Source organism: Astyanax mexicanus, chromosome 20, assembly GCF_023375975.1.
Source record: "Astyanax mexicanus isolate ESR-SI-001 chromosome 20, AstMex3_surface, whole genome shotgun sequence".
Lineage (NCBI taxonomy): Eukaryota > Metazoa > Chordata > Actinopteri > Characiformes > Acestrorhamphidae > Astyanax > Astyanax mexicanus.
In genome coordinates this window covers 38,600,522-38,621,129 of record NC_064427.1, presented here as the reverse complement: position 1 = coordinate 38,621,129, position 20,608 = coordinate 38,600,522, and the positions used below count along the sequence as shown (strand labels likewise).

At 34.8% G+C, this 20,608-nt stretch overlaps 1 protein-coding gene across 5 annotated transcripts in view; it reads right to left on the bottom strand.

The window, feature by feature from the left end:
* fryb (furry homolog b (Drosophila)) overlaps positions 1–20,608 on the bottom strand; it is a 163,511-nt gene extending 142,903 nt beyond the window's left edge. For 2 of the 5 annotated variants that reach the window (XM_022681467.2, XM_049468897.1), the window contains exon 1: positions 7,340–8,200. In XM_022681467.2, the coding sequence (XP_022537188.1) occupies positions 7,340–7,547 (208 nt within the window). In that variant the 5' untranslated portion in view covers positions 7,548–8,200. Of the gene's footprint in view, positions 1–7,339; positions 8,201–20,492 lie in introns of those variants that run through there. The other 3 variants (XM_022681470.2, XM_022681474.2, XM_049468900.1) reach the window with 2 other exon arrangements.

The following is a 20,608-nucleotide window of genomic DNA, read 5'->3' as shown; positions in this document are numbered from 1 at the left end:
ATTTACTGAATAAAAAAAAAATCATTAAACTTTCTAAATTTTCTGACCAGTGGAAACTCCTACATGTTTGATCAGGCTTTCAGCTTAACTTAAAACACTGCAGCTCCGCCCACTTTTATTCTGTAACGGCACTTTTATATTATGTTTTATTCATGCTTTATTCTTATTTTATTTTTATTTCCAATTCCTTGTTGTTCTTTTACATGTTTTTAATTGAATTCTCTTTGTTTTAATCATGTTTGAATCAATCATGCTTTATTCTTATTTTAGTTTTTATTTCCATTTTTACTGTTAATCTTTTACATGTTTTTTTTTTTATTTGACTTCTCTGTGTATTTTCTAATTTGTAAAGCACTTTGAATGACCGTTGTGTATGAAAGGTGCTATATAAATAAACTTGCCTTGCCTTGCCTGTTATTAAAATGCACAATAACTGACCAAGAAAGAAAAATCTGCTTGACTAGAATAATCTCCAACAAATGAATCCCTAATAGGGGTGTGCCATATCGTATCGTAAAATGTTGAATATCGTGAGCGATATTATTCCCTGAAATATCGTGCCATATCACTACTTTTTTTTTTTACTGTTTATTTATCTACTAGAGACCAGTATCACTTATTTCACATTAATCCTGGATATATGGAGATATATATAGAGTGCATTATTAGTGTCATGACATTCTGGATCATTAACCTCTATTATAAATCTGATAAAATTCTTTTTTTAATATCTCAGTTAGCCATATCATATCTAATGCAATAATAAAATTCTAAATATTTTTCTAATCCAGTGTTTTGTCATATCGTTAAAAGTATCGTAATCGTGAAAATACCATGAAATATGGTGATATTATTTTAGAGCCATATCGCCCACCCCTATTCTCTACTGCAGCTCTACTGGCAGTAGAACTAAGAACTACAGTGACTCAACAGTTTTATGCTCTGTGTTGGTCTCTGCTACCTCTGAGTCCTCACAGCTGGCTTGGAGCTATCCCAGCTGCCTCGGCTTCTCACACCATCCGCAGTAATCACCGGCTTTATCTGTATCCACAGCAGCTGCAGCCACACCCACCGTTTACTGAGCAAGAAGCTGCTGCATTCACAGATTATTTTGGCATGGTCTGGAGTTCACGGCCCGTGGTCTGAAGTCCAGGTGCATGTTTGGATGCTTTAAAAACTCCAGAAACTTTCAGAATTCGTGCACTTTTGTTGAGCATCATTGTGATTATTCAACAACTCTAATAGATATGTTATAAAAAAATCTCTAACAAAATAAATTATGATCTGTTATGATCAGTTACGTGGCTAGGGTTTCAAAATAAAGCAAAAATAAAGTTTCTAGAAGAAGTGCACCATAATCTTCATAACCTACTCTATTACAACTTGTTTGATTAGATTCATTTTGGTAATTATTATTATTATTATTACTCCCCTTAGACAATATCTGCAGATGCAGGGGTTCACAGACATAAGGAATTGTGGTATAATGTGATACTGAAGAGAAGCAAGCCATCATTTAAGTTTGTGAACTGTAAACCAGTGTTTGAGAGTGCTCTTATGTCTGTGTTACCTTCTGGCTCTCTCCTAATTATGGAATTATTATGGAATATGAATATTATTGAGAGTCATTAGATTTGCTCTGATAATATTCATATTATATAGTCTATATTCTATATTCATATAATACTTTTCTCTAAGCTTTCTCTAAGTTATAAGCTGTACAACTATTCATCTTCTGATTTGTTGCTATTAATTTTTTATATACTGTTTTTACAATTAACCATGATCACATATCGTATATTTACTACTGCTAGCCATATCTGTTATTTTATTTGTCTGGACCTTTGTTAGATTGTTTCCTACAAGTTCAAGCAGAGAAACACTGTTTACAATCATTTATCATACCATTTTTTTTTAAACTATAACACGCACTTAAAAGCCTTTAATTTTCCCAAAAATTGTCAGTGCGACTTTTAGCCCTGTGCGCCTTACGTATAAATTTTATCCGTCAGGTTGTGAGAAGCAGTAAAGTCACTCCGCTGAAGTACAGAGTTATACAGGAGTTTCAGTTTAGTTATCCAGCACCGAGTCTGGAGTACTAGACCACCATTAGCATTACCTGCTTACCACGCTAGCGCTTTCGGCATTCAGAGTTGAGTATTATTGGTCTGTAGCCTACTGCTAACCCCAGCTAGCACTGCTGGAGTAGGATTAGCATTAGCCGCAATCAGTTAGCCTTAGTGCTAGAGAAATTTGGGAATCTAAGCTTACTGTTAATAAATGCCTTACTCACTTTACTCACCCAAATAAAGAGTTTTCAATAGAGAAATCTGTGTAGATTAACACCCTCTAAACATCTATATTCACAGATCATGTTCCCATAATACCTGCACATCTCATCCCAGTTATAGATAGATAGATACTTTATTGATCCCGAAGGAAATTTAGCAGCCAGTAGCAGTTAGACAAAACAGTAGAAACTAACAATAAGTGTAGTACAATAAGAGAGAGCAGTGAGGGATATAAGACTCTAAACTATAACATTCTAAACTGAGACTTAAAAATATATTTAGATAAATATATAAATACAAAAACTATACAAAGTGTGGAAGAAATCAGTCGTAGATATGAGGTAGTGCAGTAAAAGAATAAATTAAGTATAGGAGGTATCAGCAGATATGACAACACTAAACATAAACCTGTGCAAGTATTGTATTTAAGTTAGGTGCGTAGTATAGTGACCAGGGGTGCAAATGAACAGTATATACAGTAAAATGGCAAAAGAGTCTCAGGGTGTAGATGTCAAGCACTACACTGGCTGTTAAAGCTTGTGGATTATTTGAGTTGCTGCCAAGAAAAGTTCCTGAAAAGCCAAGAATTCTGAATCATACTGAATCAGCTGAGATCATACAAACAAGCCTTTTCAACAATAAAAGCCCATAAAAATGAAACTTTGCTGGTTTTAAACACAGACTGGCAAAAAGACATCAATAAAAAAAAATAGCTCTGCAATTAGATCAATGTACTTTCACTTTTGTACATTCAGTTCATCCAGTTAAAAAGAAGTACCTCTTTCCTCCATGCTTAAACTACATCTCCCACCACACTGCAATTCCTAGTTGCTTCCCTTTGACAAAGGGACTCTTCAGCGCACCAACAGTAAGGCTTCTATACGGACTCATGAGCTCAGGCATTCCACACACCTGTTTGGGTAGAGCTCTGAAAAAAAAAGCAATCAGTGGAAACACATGCGCTTACACTGCAGAGCCCTGATCCAATTCCACTCTCTAACTAAGAAAGTAATTTTAAGAATAAAACACTGTCTCAGATTCAGGTTCACCAGCTCACAATACCAACACATACCCAGACAGCCTACTTCTCCTAAACCATTTTACATTACATTACATTACATTACATTTGGCAGACGCTTTTGTCCAAAGCGACTTACAATAGTGAAGTACAAAATTAATAGAAGTTAAAGATAAAACATTTTTAGACAGGGCTTAAAGGAGGTCAAAGGGAAGTAAGGGGATAGAGAAGTGAAGGAGGGGAAGAAGGAAATGAGGTTAGAAGTAGTTAGTGTGTTAGAGGTGTTAGGAGAGTAAGTGCTCTTTGAAGAGCTCTGTCTTCAGGAGTTTATTAAAGATAGTGAGAGATTCTCCTGATCTGGTAGTAGAAGGTAGTTAGTTAGAGGTGTTAAGAGAGTAAGTGCTCTTTGAAGAGCTCTGTCTTCAGGAGTTTATTAAAGATAGTGAGAGATTCTCCTGATCTGGTAGTAGAAGGTAGTTAGTTAGAGGTGTTAGGAGAGTAAGTGCTCTTTGAAGAGCTCTGTCTTCAGGAGTTTATTAAAGATAGTGAGAGATTCTCCTGATCTGGTAGTAGAAGGTAGTTAGTTAGAGGTGTTAGGAGAGTAAGTGCTCTTTGAAGAGCTCTGTCTTCAGGAGTTTATTAAAGATAGTGAGAGATTTTCCTGATCTGGTAGTAGAAGGTAGTTTGTTCCACCATTGGCGAACTCTGTATGAGAACAGTCTGGATTGCTTTGTGTGAATGTTTGTTTGGTAAAGCGAGGCGACGTTCATTGGAGGAGCGCAGCGGCCGGGAGGTAGCGTAAGTCTTCAGGAGTGAGTGCAGGTAGGAAGGAGCTGTTCTGTCATCACCTTGTAGGCGATTGTAAGAGCTTTGAATTTGATGCGAGCATCAACTGGTAGCCAATGGAGCTCAATGAGCCAATGGAGCTCAATGAGCCAATGGAGCTCAATGAGCCAATGGAGCTCAATGAACCATAACCATAACCATAACCATGTACAAATGTATTGCTTTAGTGGTTTAGTGGAGTAGTGATACTCTATAATAAGGATGGAAGATACGTATGGAACATTTACATTACAATATAGAATATACAGTTAAATAAAAATAACAAAATAAAATTTGCCAAACAATGATGTTTTCTTTGAAAAAAAAAAGTCAATTTATACATTTAGGCTTTTTAATATATGTAATGGAAAAAAGAGGCACAATTTAAACAATATAAAAGCCACAATAGAACTATCAAAAGTATACATAACATCTGAAAATGAATTTTCCAGTTAATCTAATGAAAAATATCAGTCAGTGACAGACGACTGTAAATCAATTATCAAAACTTTTTGATGGCATATTGTAATGCCATCTTATATCTAATGAATAATAATCAGATTATCCGCTTTACTGACTGGATTACCTGCTAGGTTTCTAAAGTTTTTACTGAACTGGGAAAATCTGCTTTTTGCTAAAGAGTAATTTGACTGCTTTAATTTTGGCCTGTCCACTTTTATTTTTAATAATTTAATTCCACAAGCAATGGCCAACAAAAAGGAATCAGGACAGTCTGCCTAGAAAACCTGAATAGAATAAAAACTTACTTACTTAGTACTTTTTTTGAACACATCCCATTAAAAAAAACACTTATGCTTATAACTTACTACTTGTAATGGGGTGGCATAAAGTAAAAAAAATACCTCCTCTCTTAATCTTAAAACTAATATCTCCATAAAACACTTATTTAATAGCTAGGCTAGTCTCTAATTCTGGAATTCTCCCTGGTTGACCACATTTCTGGGATTTTTTTCGAACATAATTCTTTGAGGTCCACACATTGTTCATGCTAAATTGTAGTTATGTTGGCTATGCCCTTATCTTGTGCTGCAAGAGATTTTTAACATGATTATCTTAGTTACATTTATTATATATATTATATTATTATATATATTATATTATATTATACAATTATTTGATTTTGAGAAAGAAGAAAATGTAAGAAAAGGGACAAAAGTAATGCTTTATTATAATGCCCCAGAAATATAATTCATCATTTACTAAAATGTCCATTAGGGACGCCCTAAGCTGATCCAGGTATTTTTATGAAATCAGGTATCAGCTATTTTAATCCCAGTCCAGTTCTGAGTCTGGTGTCCTCAATGTACCACTGTATAGTAGGGGGGGGCGATATGGCTTTAAAATAATATCACGATATTTCAGGGTATTTTTGCGATAACGATATACTTGGCGATATAGGAAAACAGAAAAATAATTAATTAATTTCAGGAATATAGTATAATAGTATAACAGAATAATCATAATGTGGAAAAATAAATAATATAGCATAAAATAATATAATGCAGCAAATAATATTGCAGAATATTTAGTGCATGCATATAAACTGCAAACTAAAACAATTATACAATAAATACACCTAAAGCTTCACAGTAAATAATAGACTACTTTTAAGACAGAACAGCCCTATTATCACAATATGGATTTTTAATATCATGATATTTCTGTGTCACAATATATTGTATACGATATCATATTGCCCCTACTGTACAGTACCATCAGGCAGTAATGAGGAGAGTTCTCAGAAGGTTAAAATAAAAGAGTTTAGATAGAGTCTGTAGTGTAGAATTTATCCATTATGCAGTAGAACATATAAAAGTAACATATGTCTGAAACTACATTAAACTACTGTGGAAGCACTCTGTTTGACCAGATGGAGAATTGCTTTTGGTGCATTTTAAAACAGCAACAAAGAGTGGATTGGAGGCTAATGCTAATGCTAATACACACATGCTACAGAAACCCAAATTATAGCACTCATTCACCTTACTATAAAAATTATTAAAAGTTATTTCTCATCAGTAGTCCACAATCTGTAGATATATACAGCTCTGTAAAAAAATAAGAGAGCACTTCAGTTTCTGAATCAGTTTCTCTGATTTTGCTATTTATAGGTTTATGTTTGAGTAAAATGAACATTGTTATTTTATTCTATAAACTACAGACAACATTTCTCCCAAATTCCAATATTTATTTATATATATATATATATATATATTAGGTCATTTAGAGCATTTATTTGCAGAAAATGAGAGAGAGCTTTCAGACCTCAAATAATGCAAACAAAACAAGTTCATATTCATAATTCAAAGTTTTAAGAGTTCAGAAATAATCAATATTTGGTGGAATAACCCTGGTTGGTTTTTAATCAGAGTTTTTTTCATGCATCTTGGCATCATGTTCTCCTCCACCAGTCTTACACACTGCTTTTGGATAACTTTATGCTGCTTTACTCCTGGTGTAAAAATTCAAGCAGTTCAGTTTGGTGGTTTGATGGCTTGTGATCATCCATCTTCCTCTTGATTATATTCAAGAGGTTTTCAAATCAAACTGGTAAAATCAAAGAAACTCATCATTTTTAACTGGTCTCTCTTTTTTTCAGAGCTGAATGTCCAGCAGGCAGTAATGAGGTTATGCAGTGTAAAAGATATCCCCAATTTCCAAAACAAAGCCTGAAAGAGAGTTATGAGTGTGTATTTGAGTAAAATAAAATAGGACACTTCTTAGGATAGTTTTACTCTAATTTGCCAGACAAATAAATAACCACAACCTTAGCCTGTCACGGCTGAGGTTTCACAAACTACTATTACTCAGGCATGACATCACTGGATTGTGTCATCCTGCAGTTTCACCTGAAGCGCATAATTGCGGAAACCAGAAAGTCTCAGGGACTAGTCAGACTGAGAGTTACTACGTGTTTGTCTTTGTGGTAAAGCATGTCATTAACACCACGGTGAAACTACTGGTGTAGAGAACAGCTTTTTATTATATGCTTGTAGTGTTTTTTAAAGACAACTGATTTATACTGAAGATTCAGGTTAAAAACCATGTGAACTGAATGGATTCGAAGGAAAGATACACTGCTCACTGTTCAGCTCAGATTTACTCTAATAGAAATGAATGTGGGCTTTGTTCACAGCTGTGATTCAAAGCATTGTGACTCTTAAAGCTGATAAATTGCGTGTACCTGTTGTACCCTCTCGGATGATAGTAGGTCTCTTCCTGGGCTGGATCTTTCTGAACTTTCCTTTAAAGTCCCCAGGCGTGAACATATCCATGGAGAGGGTGGCCATCTGGACCAGAACGATGCTGTCCTGGCTCCGAGTGGAGTCCCAGGAGTCCTTCTTTGCGTTTGGCACCACATCTCCGGTACTGCCCACATCTTCTTTAGACATATCCGATGCCAGACTGACAGAAAGCAATCACGTTGACTTACTCAACAGCATGGATACGGCAATCCAGTGTGACAGCGTGCTTAAAAGAGAGCTTAAAAGAGTCTATCTTTCACACGTCCTCAGCTCGAGTACACCTTGAGGCTTGTAGACGTCTCCTCCTTTGGTCTGTGTCTTTTCTTTTCTTGTCTTGTCTTGTCTTTCCTCACTCCGGTTTCCTTTCTCTTTTTTCTCTGAGTGTGAGTGTGGAAAGACACGCTGCGCTGAAGAGACAGAGAGAAGCAGCCCGGGCGAGCCTGCTGGAGTCCCAGGCGCTTGTCTGACGAGTGAATGTTGAATGCTGAAGCCTGTGCTGTCGCTGGTTCAGGCTGTTTAGCCTGTTACAGTAATGCCACTGAATGGGGCAGGTTTAGGATTACTCAAGCCAGACCCGCCTCTTTTCAAAGGCATAGGGTTAGGAGGGTGGGGGAGGAGTGAGGCAGCAAACAGTGTAAAAGTGAGGTAGATTTTTTTCTGCTTTACAGAGGTTTGTGTAAAGCAGAATACAACTATAACATTTGTATTAATACGTAATAAGTAGTGTGAAAAAGTGGAGAGAATGTAGCCTGATGCAGTCTACTAGTTCTAGTCTAAAGCAACACACACACACATACACACACACCTGTATTAAAAGACTCACGTGTGTTTAGTAAGGGTGGGCAATACAATATCGTATACAATATATCGTGACACAGAAATATCATGATATTAAAAATCCATATTGTGATAATAGAGATGTTCTGTCTTAAAAGTAGTCTATTGTTTACTGTGAAGCTTTAAGTGTATTTATTGTATAATTGTTTTAGTTTGCAGTTTATATGCATGCACTAAATATTCTGCAATATTATTTGCTGCATTATATTATTTTATGCTATATTATTTATTTTGCCTCATTATGATTACGCTGTTATACTATTATACTATATTCCTGAAATTAATTAATTATTTTAGTTTTCCTATATCGCCAAGTATATCGTTATCGCAAAAATACCCTGAAATATCGTGATATTATTTTATTATTTTATTATATATCCCCCACTTATAGTGTTTAGTGCCATGAAACTGCATGTATGTATCTTCTCAGCATGTGCTGTTTCTAACACAGTTAGCTACAGAGAGCTACTCCCAAAAGACAGTATAGATCAGATCAGCACCACTATCACCTTACTAAACTCTCTGTTTTATCTGTGCTTGACTTTTATAAAATGTTACATCACTTCAGATTGGATTTTTGGGAAACTTTTAAAAGGTCTTTAATGGGATGTGGATTTTTCCGTACCTTTTAATGACATTAAGCTAACAAGCAGCCTTCCTGTTCTCTGACCTACAGACGCTGCAGGGATTGCGAGGTAACCTTTTTGAAAGCACAGAAAGAGGTGCCTTATTCTCTGTATCTCCTGGGCTCTGGCAACAGCCTGGCTCAAAAGACAGAAAGAGAGAGAGAGAGAGAGAGAGAGAGAGAGAGAGAAAGAGAGAGAGAAGGAAAAAGAAAGGGAGCGAGGAGGAGGGGGGGAAAGGGAGTGGGAGAAAAGCTGACCACTCCCTCAGGAGGACACAAAACATTTCTTTCTCCTCTCGCTTCCGTCCAACAAACAAGACATTCTGATCCTGAACCGAAAGCCGCCGACTCCTCACCCTGAGGCCTTTTGCAGGCATCTGATAGCATCCTGAATAGCCAGCTTCCTTTTCTGGAAATGGGATTTCTGTCTGGGAAACATTTACAAACATTCTGTGTAAAGTTTCATATGTTGTGATTTCCATATCAGTATCCTATCAGCATTTCTATAGGTACTCAGCAGGAAGAGGTACATGACATGACCTTTATTCATTCAGACATAAATGACAGAAGTAAATTATACAAAAAAAAGACAAAACACACTTCTCATAAACACTAAATTTAGTTTTAGCAATGAGAAATTAATTTTTCAGGTGTTATTTAGTCCCATTTTTACCAGGAAGGCAGGGTAGGCATTAGGGGTGGGCGATATGGCTCTAAAATAATATCACGATATTTCAGGGTATTTTTGTGATAACGATATACTAAAATAATTCATGCATTTCAGGAATATAGTATAAGAGTATAACAGAATAATCATAATGTGGCAAAATAAATAATATAGCATAAAATAATATAATGCAGCAAATAATATTGCAGAATATTTAGTGCATGCATATAAACTGCAAACTAAAACAATTATACAATAAATACACCTAAAGCTTCACAGTAAATAATAGACTACTTTTAAGACAGAACAGCCCTATTATCACGATATGGATTTTTAATATCATGATATTTCTGTGTCACGATATATTGTAAACGATATAATATTGCCCACCCCTACTGCCCATGCATCTTTTTTTTTATTTACCTGTCAGTTCTGTTAAATGCCCCTCTTTGAGGACAGATCTACACTCTTGATATTTTAATCTCAGTGTCTTCATGAGGAAGAGGAAGTGAAATAGTTTTCTTAGAGACTTGAAGGAGGTTCTGGAGGTGCTGAACATTAGTTCCTTCTTTTCCTTCACGCTGTAAAGCTCCAGCTCATCTCAAATCATCACCATCTCAGTTTTAAATCACGGGATAGTGGAGCAGTATCCAAAACATCACCAAATGCAATTGCCTTTGGTAATATTTGCTGTCAAAAAGCCTAAAAAACAGCAGTAATTTTTTTTTTGTGTAAAATTGCGAGGATAATGTGTCCATTTGGGAAATATGACAGGAAGAAAAAAAAACTTATGCTCAACAATGATGTTTGATATCCTGATATCGATGTAAAATAAATTACATTAATTTAATTTGATTTATTTTGGTGTGAACATGCATCATAGACCTCTACCTCACTTTTTCCAGCTTTATTATGTCATATGAGAAAAATGCAAAGAGCTCCCTCTGTTGCAGGTAATGCAGGTTGAGTTTGCTGTTATTTGCTGTTATTCACACAGTGTTATCAAATATCTAATAATGTGTTTATTGTGAAAATCTATATTATGATAACAATACATGCTGAAAATATCTTACAGCCCTACTGTACATGATACAGGCCCTTTAAAGCAGAACTGATATTTTGGCTCCAGGGCTCCCCCCATAGTTGGGAAGTGTAATTTACACCACTGCTGTAAATATAAACTGTGACTTGAGCATCCACTAAAGAACATATTCTATACGTGCATTTGTTGACAAGCTTAATAAATATACAGAATCATCATCTTAAGTGAAAGAAGCAAGTGGAAAGTAATGTTAATATAGCTGTGTACTGGCAAGAAGCTGGTGGTGATAAGTTTCAAGACATGATTCAATACACAGCAATACTTTTACAGAATTTTAAGAAAACTGCCATAATATTAAAAATATGCTAAATAAATCTGAGTAAAAGAAAAGTTACTTTTATGAACTTAGGTTAGTGTTTAAACCACTGTCTGCCATGAATCTTTGAATATAACATATCAAATCAAAATCAACACTGTGTTTTTGAAAATGAATACAGTAATATTTACAGTCATACTTACAAATATTGATATTTTCTTACACCTCTTAATATTAGAAGATTTCACTCAAATATGATTTGTGTAACACTAAGAAAACAAATGAATATTTTGGTATTTGGATTATTTTTATGATCAGTCAACAATTATTTCTGCCATGCCCCACAACACTGTCAATTAATATAAACAGGTAAATGTCAAATTTAAATACCCTTTAAATGCCCTGAGTATTTTTAAATGTGAAAAGAACTTAAGATATTTAATTAGTAATTATGCAATCTGTTGTGTTAGGAGGGGTGTACCATATCATAATAATAATAATAATAATAATAATAATAATAATAATAATAATAATAATAATATTGTAAACAATATTATACCCTGAAATATGGTGCCATATCACTATTTTTGGCTGTTTTCAGCAAAATGAAAATTCACACTGTTCTCATTTCCCATTCTATATCTACTAGAGACCGATTATATCTGTCCAGTATCATTTCATTTACTTTAATCCTGGTTATATGGAGATATTTGGAGTGCGGATCATTGACTTCTGTTATAAATCTGATAGAATTCTTGTATTTTTTAATATCTCAATGAGGAGTGTGCCATATCATATAATATCATATGCAATAATACAATGTAATTTTCATTTCGTTGCAGTGGTGTATTCTTAAAATAATTATCGTTATTGTGAAAATAATACCAATAAATATTGTGATTTGATGTTATTTTAGGGCCATATTGCCCACCCCTAGTGTGAGTTGAGTGTGAACTGCATTAGTGAGCCCATTACCCCTCACTCATTGTGAATTAATGATTAATAGATTAATAATTAGTTGACACTGAAATCTGGAGTCACTTGGACACATTTTTATCTATTCAACCTTGTTGATTATATTGACTAATCTCTGCAGCCCTACGTTACACAGTGTTTAATGCCAGGCGCGGACTGAGAAAAATCGAGACGCCATTCTCTTTATTACATATAAGTCAGTAGAGCATCAAAATAATGTAAAAAAAAATGGTATTTTAGAGTACAGTTTCTATGTAATGTAGCTTTAACTATGTCACTCCAGTCTTGATGAGCTGGTTTCTATTTTTTCGTATGTAGGCTGCTATTTATCTATTTGCAGATAGTGGTGGGATCTCACTGCCAATGGGAACTGTCTTCCCAAGGCCATTATCCTAAATTAGCTTTGTGCACAGTTTGCATGCAGTGTGGGAGCAGAACAAGCCTGATGCATGAACAGGAGCTAAGTCTATACATAATGAACAGAAGAGTTATCAACCTGGGTGATTTTAAAGGGAAGAGGAGGTGTAAGACCGCCCTCTAGCGTTTAGAGATGAGAACAAAACTGCATTACACCCATCTCATTATTTCCATTGTTCAAATATCACATTTAAAATATGTAAAGGGCTTTATTTTTAGCTCTCCCTGTAGATGAAAAAATTGCCCATAGGTGTCAGGCAGCGGGTGAGCGCTGGATAATTAGTGAGAAAAGCCCACTGAGGGAGCGTGTGGGTGGACATGTTGTTGCTAGCCGCCGACTGGAGATGCAGACTACCGCCAGACACCAGCACAAACAGAGCTCCCCAAGAGAGAGAGAGAGAGAGAGAGAAAGCAATAGAGTGAGTGTGCAGAGGGAGAGGAAGAAAGAGAGAGAGAGACTGCTGTGTACTGTGTTGCTATGACTAAGCCCCCTGATTTCACTGCAGCTCATGCACTGGCTCCTCATGCTTGGTTAATAATTCATGCGGGTCCAAGTTTATTCTCCCGGCGCTTTAAATATATATATATAAAATAAAAATAAAAGCACTGCTGAGGCATACAGAAATATATATATATATATATAAAATAAAGAGATACTGAGAGAGAAAAGGGGATACTGAAGTGCTGTGTATCACAGGTGATGGATACTCAGAAACAGACAGACAGAAAGATCTCTAAAAACAGAGACTGTAAAAAAGATGGACGCCGTGTCGCCATTCCCATTCATTCAATGAAAATGAAGCTAAAATCTTCCTCCATGTTGGTGATCCTGAAACCTGAGTCTGTAGAGCGCAGTAGAGACCAGAGGAGGGAGAAAGACTGTGGAGAGACCGCCTACTCATTTGAATAACCCCGCCCCTGAGAGCTGCCTCGAGGTCACAGGCTGCAGAGACGAGCGGAGCGGAGCTTACGGTCTGTTATTGGTCCCGCCCATAACCAGCCCTTTTACAATAACCACACCTTTTTTGAATAGAGCTTAATAACGTTTTTAAAAACGAATTCTGTGGAGATATAAAAATTTTACAATATAAGCAGAGGTTACACTAGCTGCTGCATTTAAATAATGGAGGTAGAATTACAGTATATTAGAAAAAAACGTGATTGAAAGTTGTTCTGTTTTGCCATTAAAACCTATGGGGATGGGTGGGGTTACACAACTTTCTGCAACCGAACAGCAGGGGGCGCCCGACCTGTGGTGGCTTTACTTTTGAGAGACGATGCTCTGTCCAGCTATACACAGTCTATGTGTAAAAAAAATGGATCAGGCAGTAGACTAATGCATTAGCCTCTAAAATTCTTCCATTTCACCCTCATGCAGATACAGAGTGATCCAGCCCATCTAATCCACATCTATTCACCTCTAAAAACAACCCACTAAAAGTGGAAAGAACACATTCTCCCACACACATACACCCACCAACATACACTTATCAACACTAAGGCTAGATGTTATGTAATGTCCCTGAGGGTCAGAGCCTGGCCTGCTGTGTCACAGCTCACTGAAGCTGAAGTGTCCTCACGTGTGCCACGTGACCGACCTTACTTACAGAACTGGACCTTACTTACAAACCACTGGAAAAACTGGACCAGAGATGGACCTCCAGTACTAAGTATCCCTATGAAAAAATCATACAGCTGTTGCCACAGGAAGTTGCACTGATAATGATGGCAAATTTGGGATTCACAGAATGTTCATCGACCAGAATGACTGAAAATGTGGAAAATGTGAAAAGAAAAGGTTAAAAATGTATACTGATCAAGATCAAGACATATTTTTTTGGAAAGCAAGACAAAAATACATTTAAGTTGTTATATTTTTTCAACCATAAACAGTAACAGTGGCACAATTAATTAAATTATGAAAAAAAGTATGTTCACTATTCAGCCTTTGGCCAAATGTAGGTGTGTCATGTTGCACATTAGCATAACAATTAAATGTAAAAAATGTAATGCTCTTTATAGTGTTTTTAAATTTTAAATTATTAGGAACATTCAAAGGTTGTTTTTGGAATATACCATTTTAAATTTCTTAAATAAATGAAACTAGTAAAAGAAATTAAAGTACTTTTTTGTTTAACAAAGTTAAAATATATCAGTCTGTTTATATTAATGGGCTCTTTAAAAAAATACTAGGTAAAACTAAGGTCAGAAAATAATTATATAGAATTATATGGGCATGTCTACCATATATTGTACAATAAATAGATAATTAGTGTTGCACAATAAATTGTTTCAGCATTGTCCGGGGTTCATGGCATTCACAATCACCACGCAACAGGAAATGCACTGTAATATAAGGCAAAAATTAGGTCAATTTAACATCTATTTTGCTGCTAAAAAAAGAAAATGTGCCCTGTTTTCATTTTCCATGATATTTTTTTAAGCATATTATGTCTGACCAATAGGGGTGGGCGATATGGCTCTAAAATAATATCACGATATTTCAGGGTATTTTTGTGATAACGATATACTTGGCGATATAGGAAAACTAAAATAATTCATTCATTTCAGGAATATAGTATAATAGTATAACAGTATAATCATAACGTGGCAAAATAAATAATATAGCATAAAATAATATAATGCAGCAAAACATATTGCAGAATATTTAGTGCATGCATATAAACTGCAAACTAAAACAATTATACAATAAATACACCTAAAGCTTCACAGTAAATAATAGACTACTTTTAAGACAGAACAGCCCTATTATCACGATATGGATTTTTAATATCATGATATTTCTGTGTCACGATATATTGTATACGATATAATATTGCCCACCCCTACTGACCAATATAATTAATTTGACTCCAATCTTTAGGCGGCATGAGGGAAATGCGAGATCAAACAATATGCATACTTCAAAATATGGAATTGTAAAAACCTACTAGGAAGTCAAAAATTATGCCTGTTATGCAAAATATGTACATGTTGGCAGGTCTGAAGCATTTTTTTGCCCATTTGTGAATCGATTCAGAATTGCCCTCATCTGAATCGAGAAGCATTTAAGAATCGTACATCAGAAATCTGTTTTGTTTAGGCACTTTTGGAGACATTGCTGATTCTATCGCCTAATTATCACAGTCCTATGTTACAAGATGCATTCTAATTCTCATTATTAATATTATGACATGTCGGCATAATATTATGACAAGGGGCTTTGAGTGGTCCAGCGGGCTAAGCGGTGCCACTATGATCAGGAGATCACCGGTTCGAATCCTGTTCATGTAGCTTGCCATTAGCTACTGGAGCCCTGAGAGAGCACAATTGGCCTTGCTCTCTCTGGGTGGGTAGATGGCGTTCTCTCACCACATCACTCGCAAGACATCTGTGAGCTGATGTATCAGAACCGAGTCGCTGCGCTTTCCTCCGAGAGTTAGCGCTGTGATGCTAATCGTCAATGCTGCATCAGCAGCACCTCGAAAAGAGGGGTGGCTGACTTCACATGTATCGAACAAGGTATGTACTAGTCTTTACCCTCGTGGTGTTGGGGCATCACTAGTGATAGGAGGAGTCCTTATGAGTGTGTTGGGTAATTGGCCGTGTAAATTGGGGAGAAAATGGGGAAAAATAAATTATTAAAATATCTGTATTTTTATTTTGCAAAATGTATATAGGGGTGGGCAATATTATATCGTATACAATATATCGTGACACAGAAATATCATGATATTAAAAATCCATATCGTGATAATAGGGCTGTTCTGTCTTAAAAGTAGTCTATTATTTACTGTGAAGCTTTAGGTGTATTTATTGTATAATTGTTTTAGTTTGCAGTTTATATGCATGCACTAAATATTCTGCAATATTATTCGCTGCATTATATTATTTTATGCTATATTATTTATTTTGCCACATTATGATTATTCTGTTATACTATTATACTATATTCCTGAAATGAATGAATTATTTTAGTTTTTCTGTATCGCGAAGTATATCGTAATCGCAAAAATATCCTGAAATATCGTGATATTATTTTAGAGCCATATCGCCCACCCCTAAATGAATATATATTTTTGTGCATAATGTCAAAATCGTGACCAGCCTAGGTACATTTTTCTTTTTGTTTGGTTTAATACAAAAAATATATATTTGATCTAGTCCTACTGCTATAACAGAGAATAGGGTCTAGATTCTTATTTAAAACAAAACAAAACAAAAAAACAGGAAACACCAGTATACCTCAGCTACATCATCTATCCATGTGGCTAGAGGATTAAAGCAGCTGACAAAGAAGTAAAGCTCTAAATTATAGAAACACATACACCAGTTTTAACAAAGCACAGCCCTGCCTACTAAGCATGACTAGTTTTCTGACTTGTGAGTAATATTTGTGATTCCATAGAAAAAAAAAAGACAAACAGAGCATGAGGAAGATTGAGATTGAGAGAGAAACAGTGAGAAGTAAGTGGGGGAGATGTGCATTGAGCTGACAGGTTGAGAGAAAGAAAGAGACCTTCAGAAACTCTCACTGAGAACCCTCCTCACCCACAAGAAGCCCGCTGTAGTGTTAAGACCCACAGAACAATAGAGTATCTGGGTCGCCAACAGCTGGAGAGAGTATTTCTGGGGTATGGTCACAGTGGGGTGGAGGGCAACCTCCAGATGAGCATGTGGCTGACCACAGGCCACAGAGTCATACCGTGGATGCTGAGCATGTGACCTAGTTCGGGCTGCACAATATATTGTTTTAGCATCATCATTGCAATGTGCACAAGCAGGATTATCGCGTTATATATCGCAGGATGTGCAATGTCCCAAAAAGCAAACCATTAAACCATATATGCCAGGATGCTACAACTTGCTTGATGTAACAGCAGGAAACTTTAATATGGTTTTAATTTGTCATGGCATGTCCACGAGTTTTAGTTTCTTTCACTCAATATGAACTGTATTACTTAAAATTTGGAAACACAGACCAGAACGCATTATTATATATATATTTTTTTTATTAAAACATATTTCTGAATATATTTTCAATATTGTAAAGTGCTGGACTTACTGAACTATATTGCTCAGTCTAAATAACAACACTTCCAGCCTATTTCCAGTCTTCCAGATTCATAATTCTCTAGAATCATAACTAGAAGCAATAACGCAATTTATCATAATCTATCACTCATTCAGAGGCTCTTTTGAATGGAGATTGTAGTGAATCAAGTGAATTGATGTAGATGTGATGCAGGGTAGGCCAGCCCTTATAAAAATGAACTATAGTTTACTATGTTTTTCTGCAGAAAGAAAAGGTGGTTGACATGGTTGCTACAGCACGGCATCCACACTTTTTATTTCAAGGAATGTGCAGAAAATGTGAGTTATTAGTAATTTATTCTTCATTTATTAACAAATTATACCAGCAATTCATCTGGTTCATTCTGTCTGTCTTTTTTTTATGGCAATGCTGTTGTGTCCTGCATTGGCATAAACTCTCCTCCTTAGAAGGATACTTACTGCCAGCATCCAAAGCAACAATTGCTGGAGGTGGTCCATCCATGCTGTTTACGCAGATACTTAAATTACAGCAATATTACTACAGATATCATAAAACACAGTAGTAGATTGTTTTAGATTCAGGGTTAACTAACTCTAAGTTAAGTATTCCCCACAGTAACCACTATTAGGCATACTCACTATTAATTATACAGTAAAACCATGGCAGAATCAAAGTGTACACAAAATTTATCTTAGTAGTTCATGGCAGAATTGTGTTTACCAAAACAGCATTATAAACTACAACAGTATAACCACGAATTTAGGTGCCCAACACTGACATACTGACGCACAAAGACTCAGGGAGAGAAAGAACTTCACCAAAAGCTCAATACTGACAATTTTTCTGATTATTTTATAAAATGCTATCTTATAATTAAGAGATATTAAGTTTTTATTCTGAGATACTAACTCATAATTTTGAGATATTAAGTTGATATTCTGAGATACTATCTCATTATTTTGATATACTTAGTCATTGTTTTGCAAAAACTAAGTTGTTAGACGTTCAATAATTCCATAAAAGAGAGCATTCAAGAACAAAAAAGGCTAAATTTAATTAAAAAAAATAATTAATCCCAACACACATTAGTCACGAACAGTAAAAGTGATATGGGAGAGATATAAATTAAAATCTGTGGATTGCTATCTCATTATTTTAAGATATGAAGATAATATTTTAAGAGACTATTTAATTGTTTTGATATACTATGTGATTATATTTCAAAAGCTAAGACTCTTTTGACTTAGCATCTCAAAATAACGATTTACCATGTCAAAATAATGACTTAGTATCTCATAATATTTTTTTTTATAAAAGAGAAGATGCAAAAGAAAAATGTCTAAAATTAATTAAAATATATTACTTAATTAGAGATATAAAAACAAATTATATTAATTGCTATCTCTATCTATTTGAATACATTATGTTGCTAATTATTCTGAGATATTAAGTCATTTTATTCCAAAAGCTAAGTATGTTTTTTTTTTTTTTTTGCTTTTGGAATAAAAAATTACTTAGTATCTCAAAATAACTAATTAGTATCTAAAAAAAATGACTTAGTATCTCAAAATAACTAATTAGTATCTAAAAAAAATGACTTAGTATCTCAAAATAACTAATAAGTATCTCAAAATAACTAATTAGTATCTCAAAATAATGACTTAGCATCTCAAAATAATGACTTAGTATCTCAAAATAACAAATTAGTATCTCAAAATAATGACTTAGTATTTCAAAATAACTAATAAGTATCTCAAAATAACTAATTAGCATCTCAAAATAATGACTTAGTATCTCAAAATAACAAATTAGTATCTCAAAATAATGACTTAGTATCTCAAAATAACTAATTAGTATCTCAAAATAATGACTTAGTATCTCAAAATAACTAATTAGTATCTCAAAATAACTAATTAGTATCTCAAAATAATGACTTAGTATCTCAAAATAATGACTTAGTATCTCAAAATAACTAATTAGTACCTCAAAATAATGACTTAGTATCTCAAAATAATGACTTAGTATCTCAAAATAATGACTTAGTATTTCAAAATAACTAATAAGTATCTCAAAATAACTAATTAGTATCTCAAAATAATGACTTAGTATCTCAAAATAATGACTTAGTATTTCAAAATAACTAATAAGTATCTCAAAATAACTAATTAGTACCTCAAAATAATGACTTAGTATCTCAAAATAATGACTTAGTATCTCAAAATAATGACTTAGTATTTCAAAATTACTAATTAGTATCTCAAAATAATGACTTAGTTTCTCAAAATAACTAATTAGTATCTCAAAATAATGACTTATTTTCTCAAAATAACTAATTAGTATCTCAAAATAATGACTTAGTTTCTCAAAATAACTAATTAGTATCTCAAAATAACTAATTAGTATCTCAAAATAATGACTCAGTATCTCAAAAAAAAAAAATCTTTTTTTTAGAAAAGAGGGGAAGCGAGAATAAAAGGTCTAAATTAAATTGAAAAATAAAGAAACTAATCTAAACACACATTAGTCAGGAACAGTGAAAGCGACATGTGTAAGAGATAGATAGATAGATAGATAGATAGATAGATAGATAGATAGATAGATAGATAGATAGATAGATAGATAGATAGATAGATAGACAGATAGATAGATAGATAGATACTTTATTTATCCCGAAGGAAATTTAGGATATATATAAATCTGCAGGGAGTATTTTGCTCATAAATACAGTTAATAAGCTAACTAGGTTAGCTAGCGGTACCGGAGGTCTGGTAGCTGAGCAGCTTAAGGAACTGAATAGGAGGACATTGTTGACAACAGCGGCGCAGCATCTTTTCAGCACTGTTTCTATCTGAATTCTGCACCGTATTTGGGTCTAAAATACCCCTTTTTAGTTTTTCCACACACGACTGAACACATTTACAATCACAGCACGCCAGCAAAGCCACATTTACACAGTAAAACACAGCATTTTCCCAGAAAACCGCCTCAGTTTATCTGTAAACGCCCGCGGAGATTTCTCCTCCCGCTAGCCCGCATGTAGCCTAGCCTTCAGAGAGAGGGTCGCCCAGACTCTGAAAGAGACCACAGGGGGGACACGAAACAGCATTTAACGCTTTAAATGCGTTTAAAGCTTCATTTAAAAATATATATTCAATACCTCTAGGGTTCCTGTTCGCTTCTTTACGCGCTCATTTCGACGCAGCAGCTATATCGAGTTTATTTTCTCCTCCGCGCCTTCCTGCGTTCTGCTCTCTTCCATCCACTGTCAGTAAA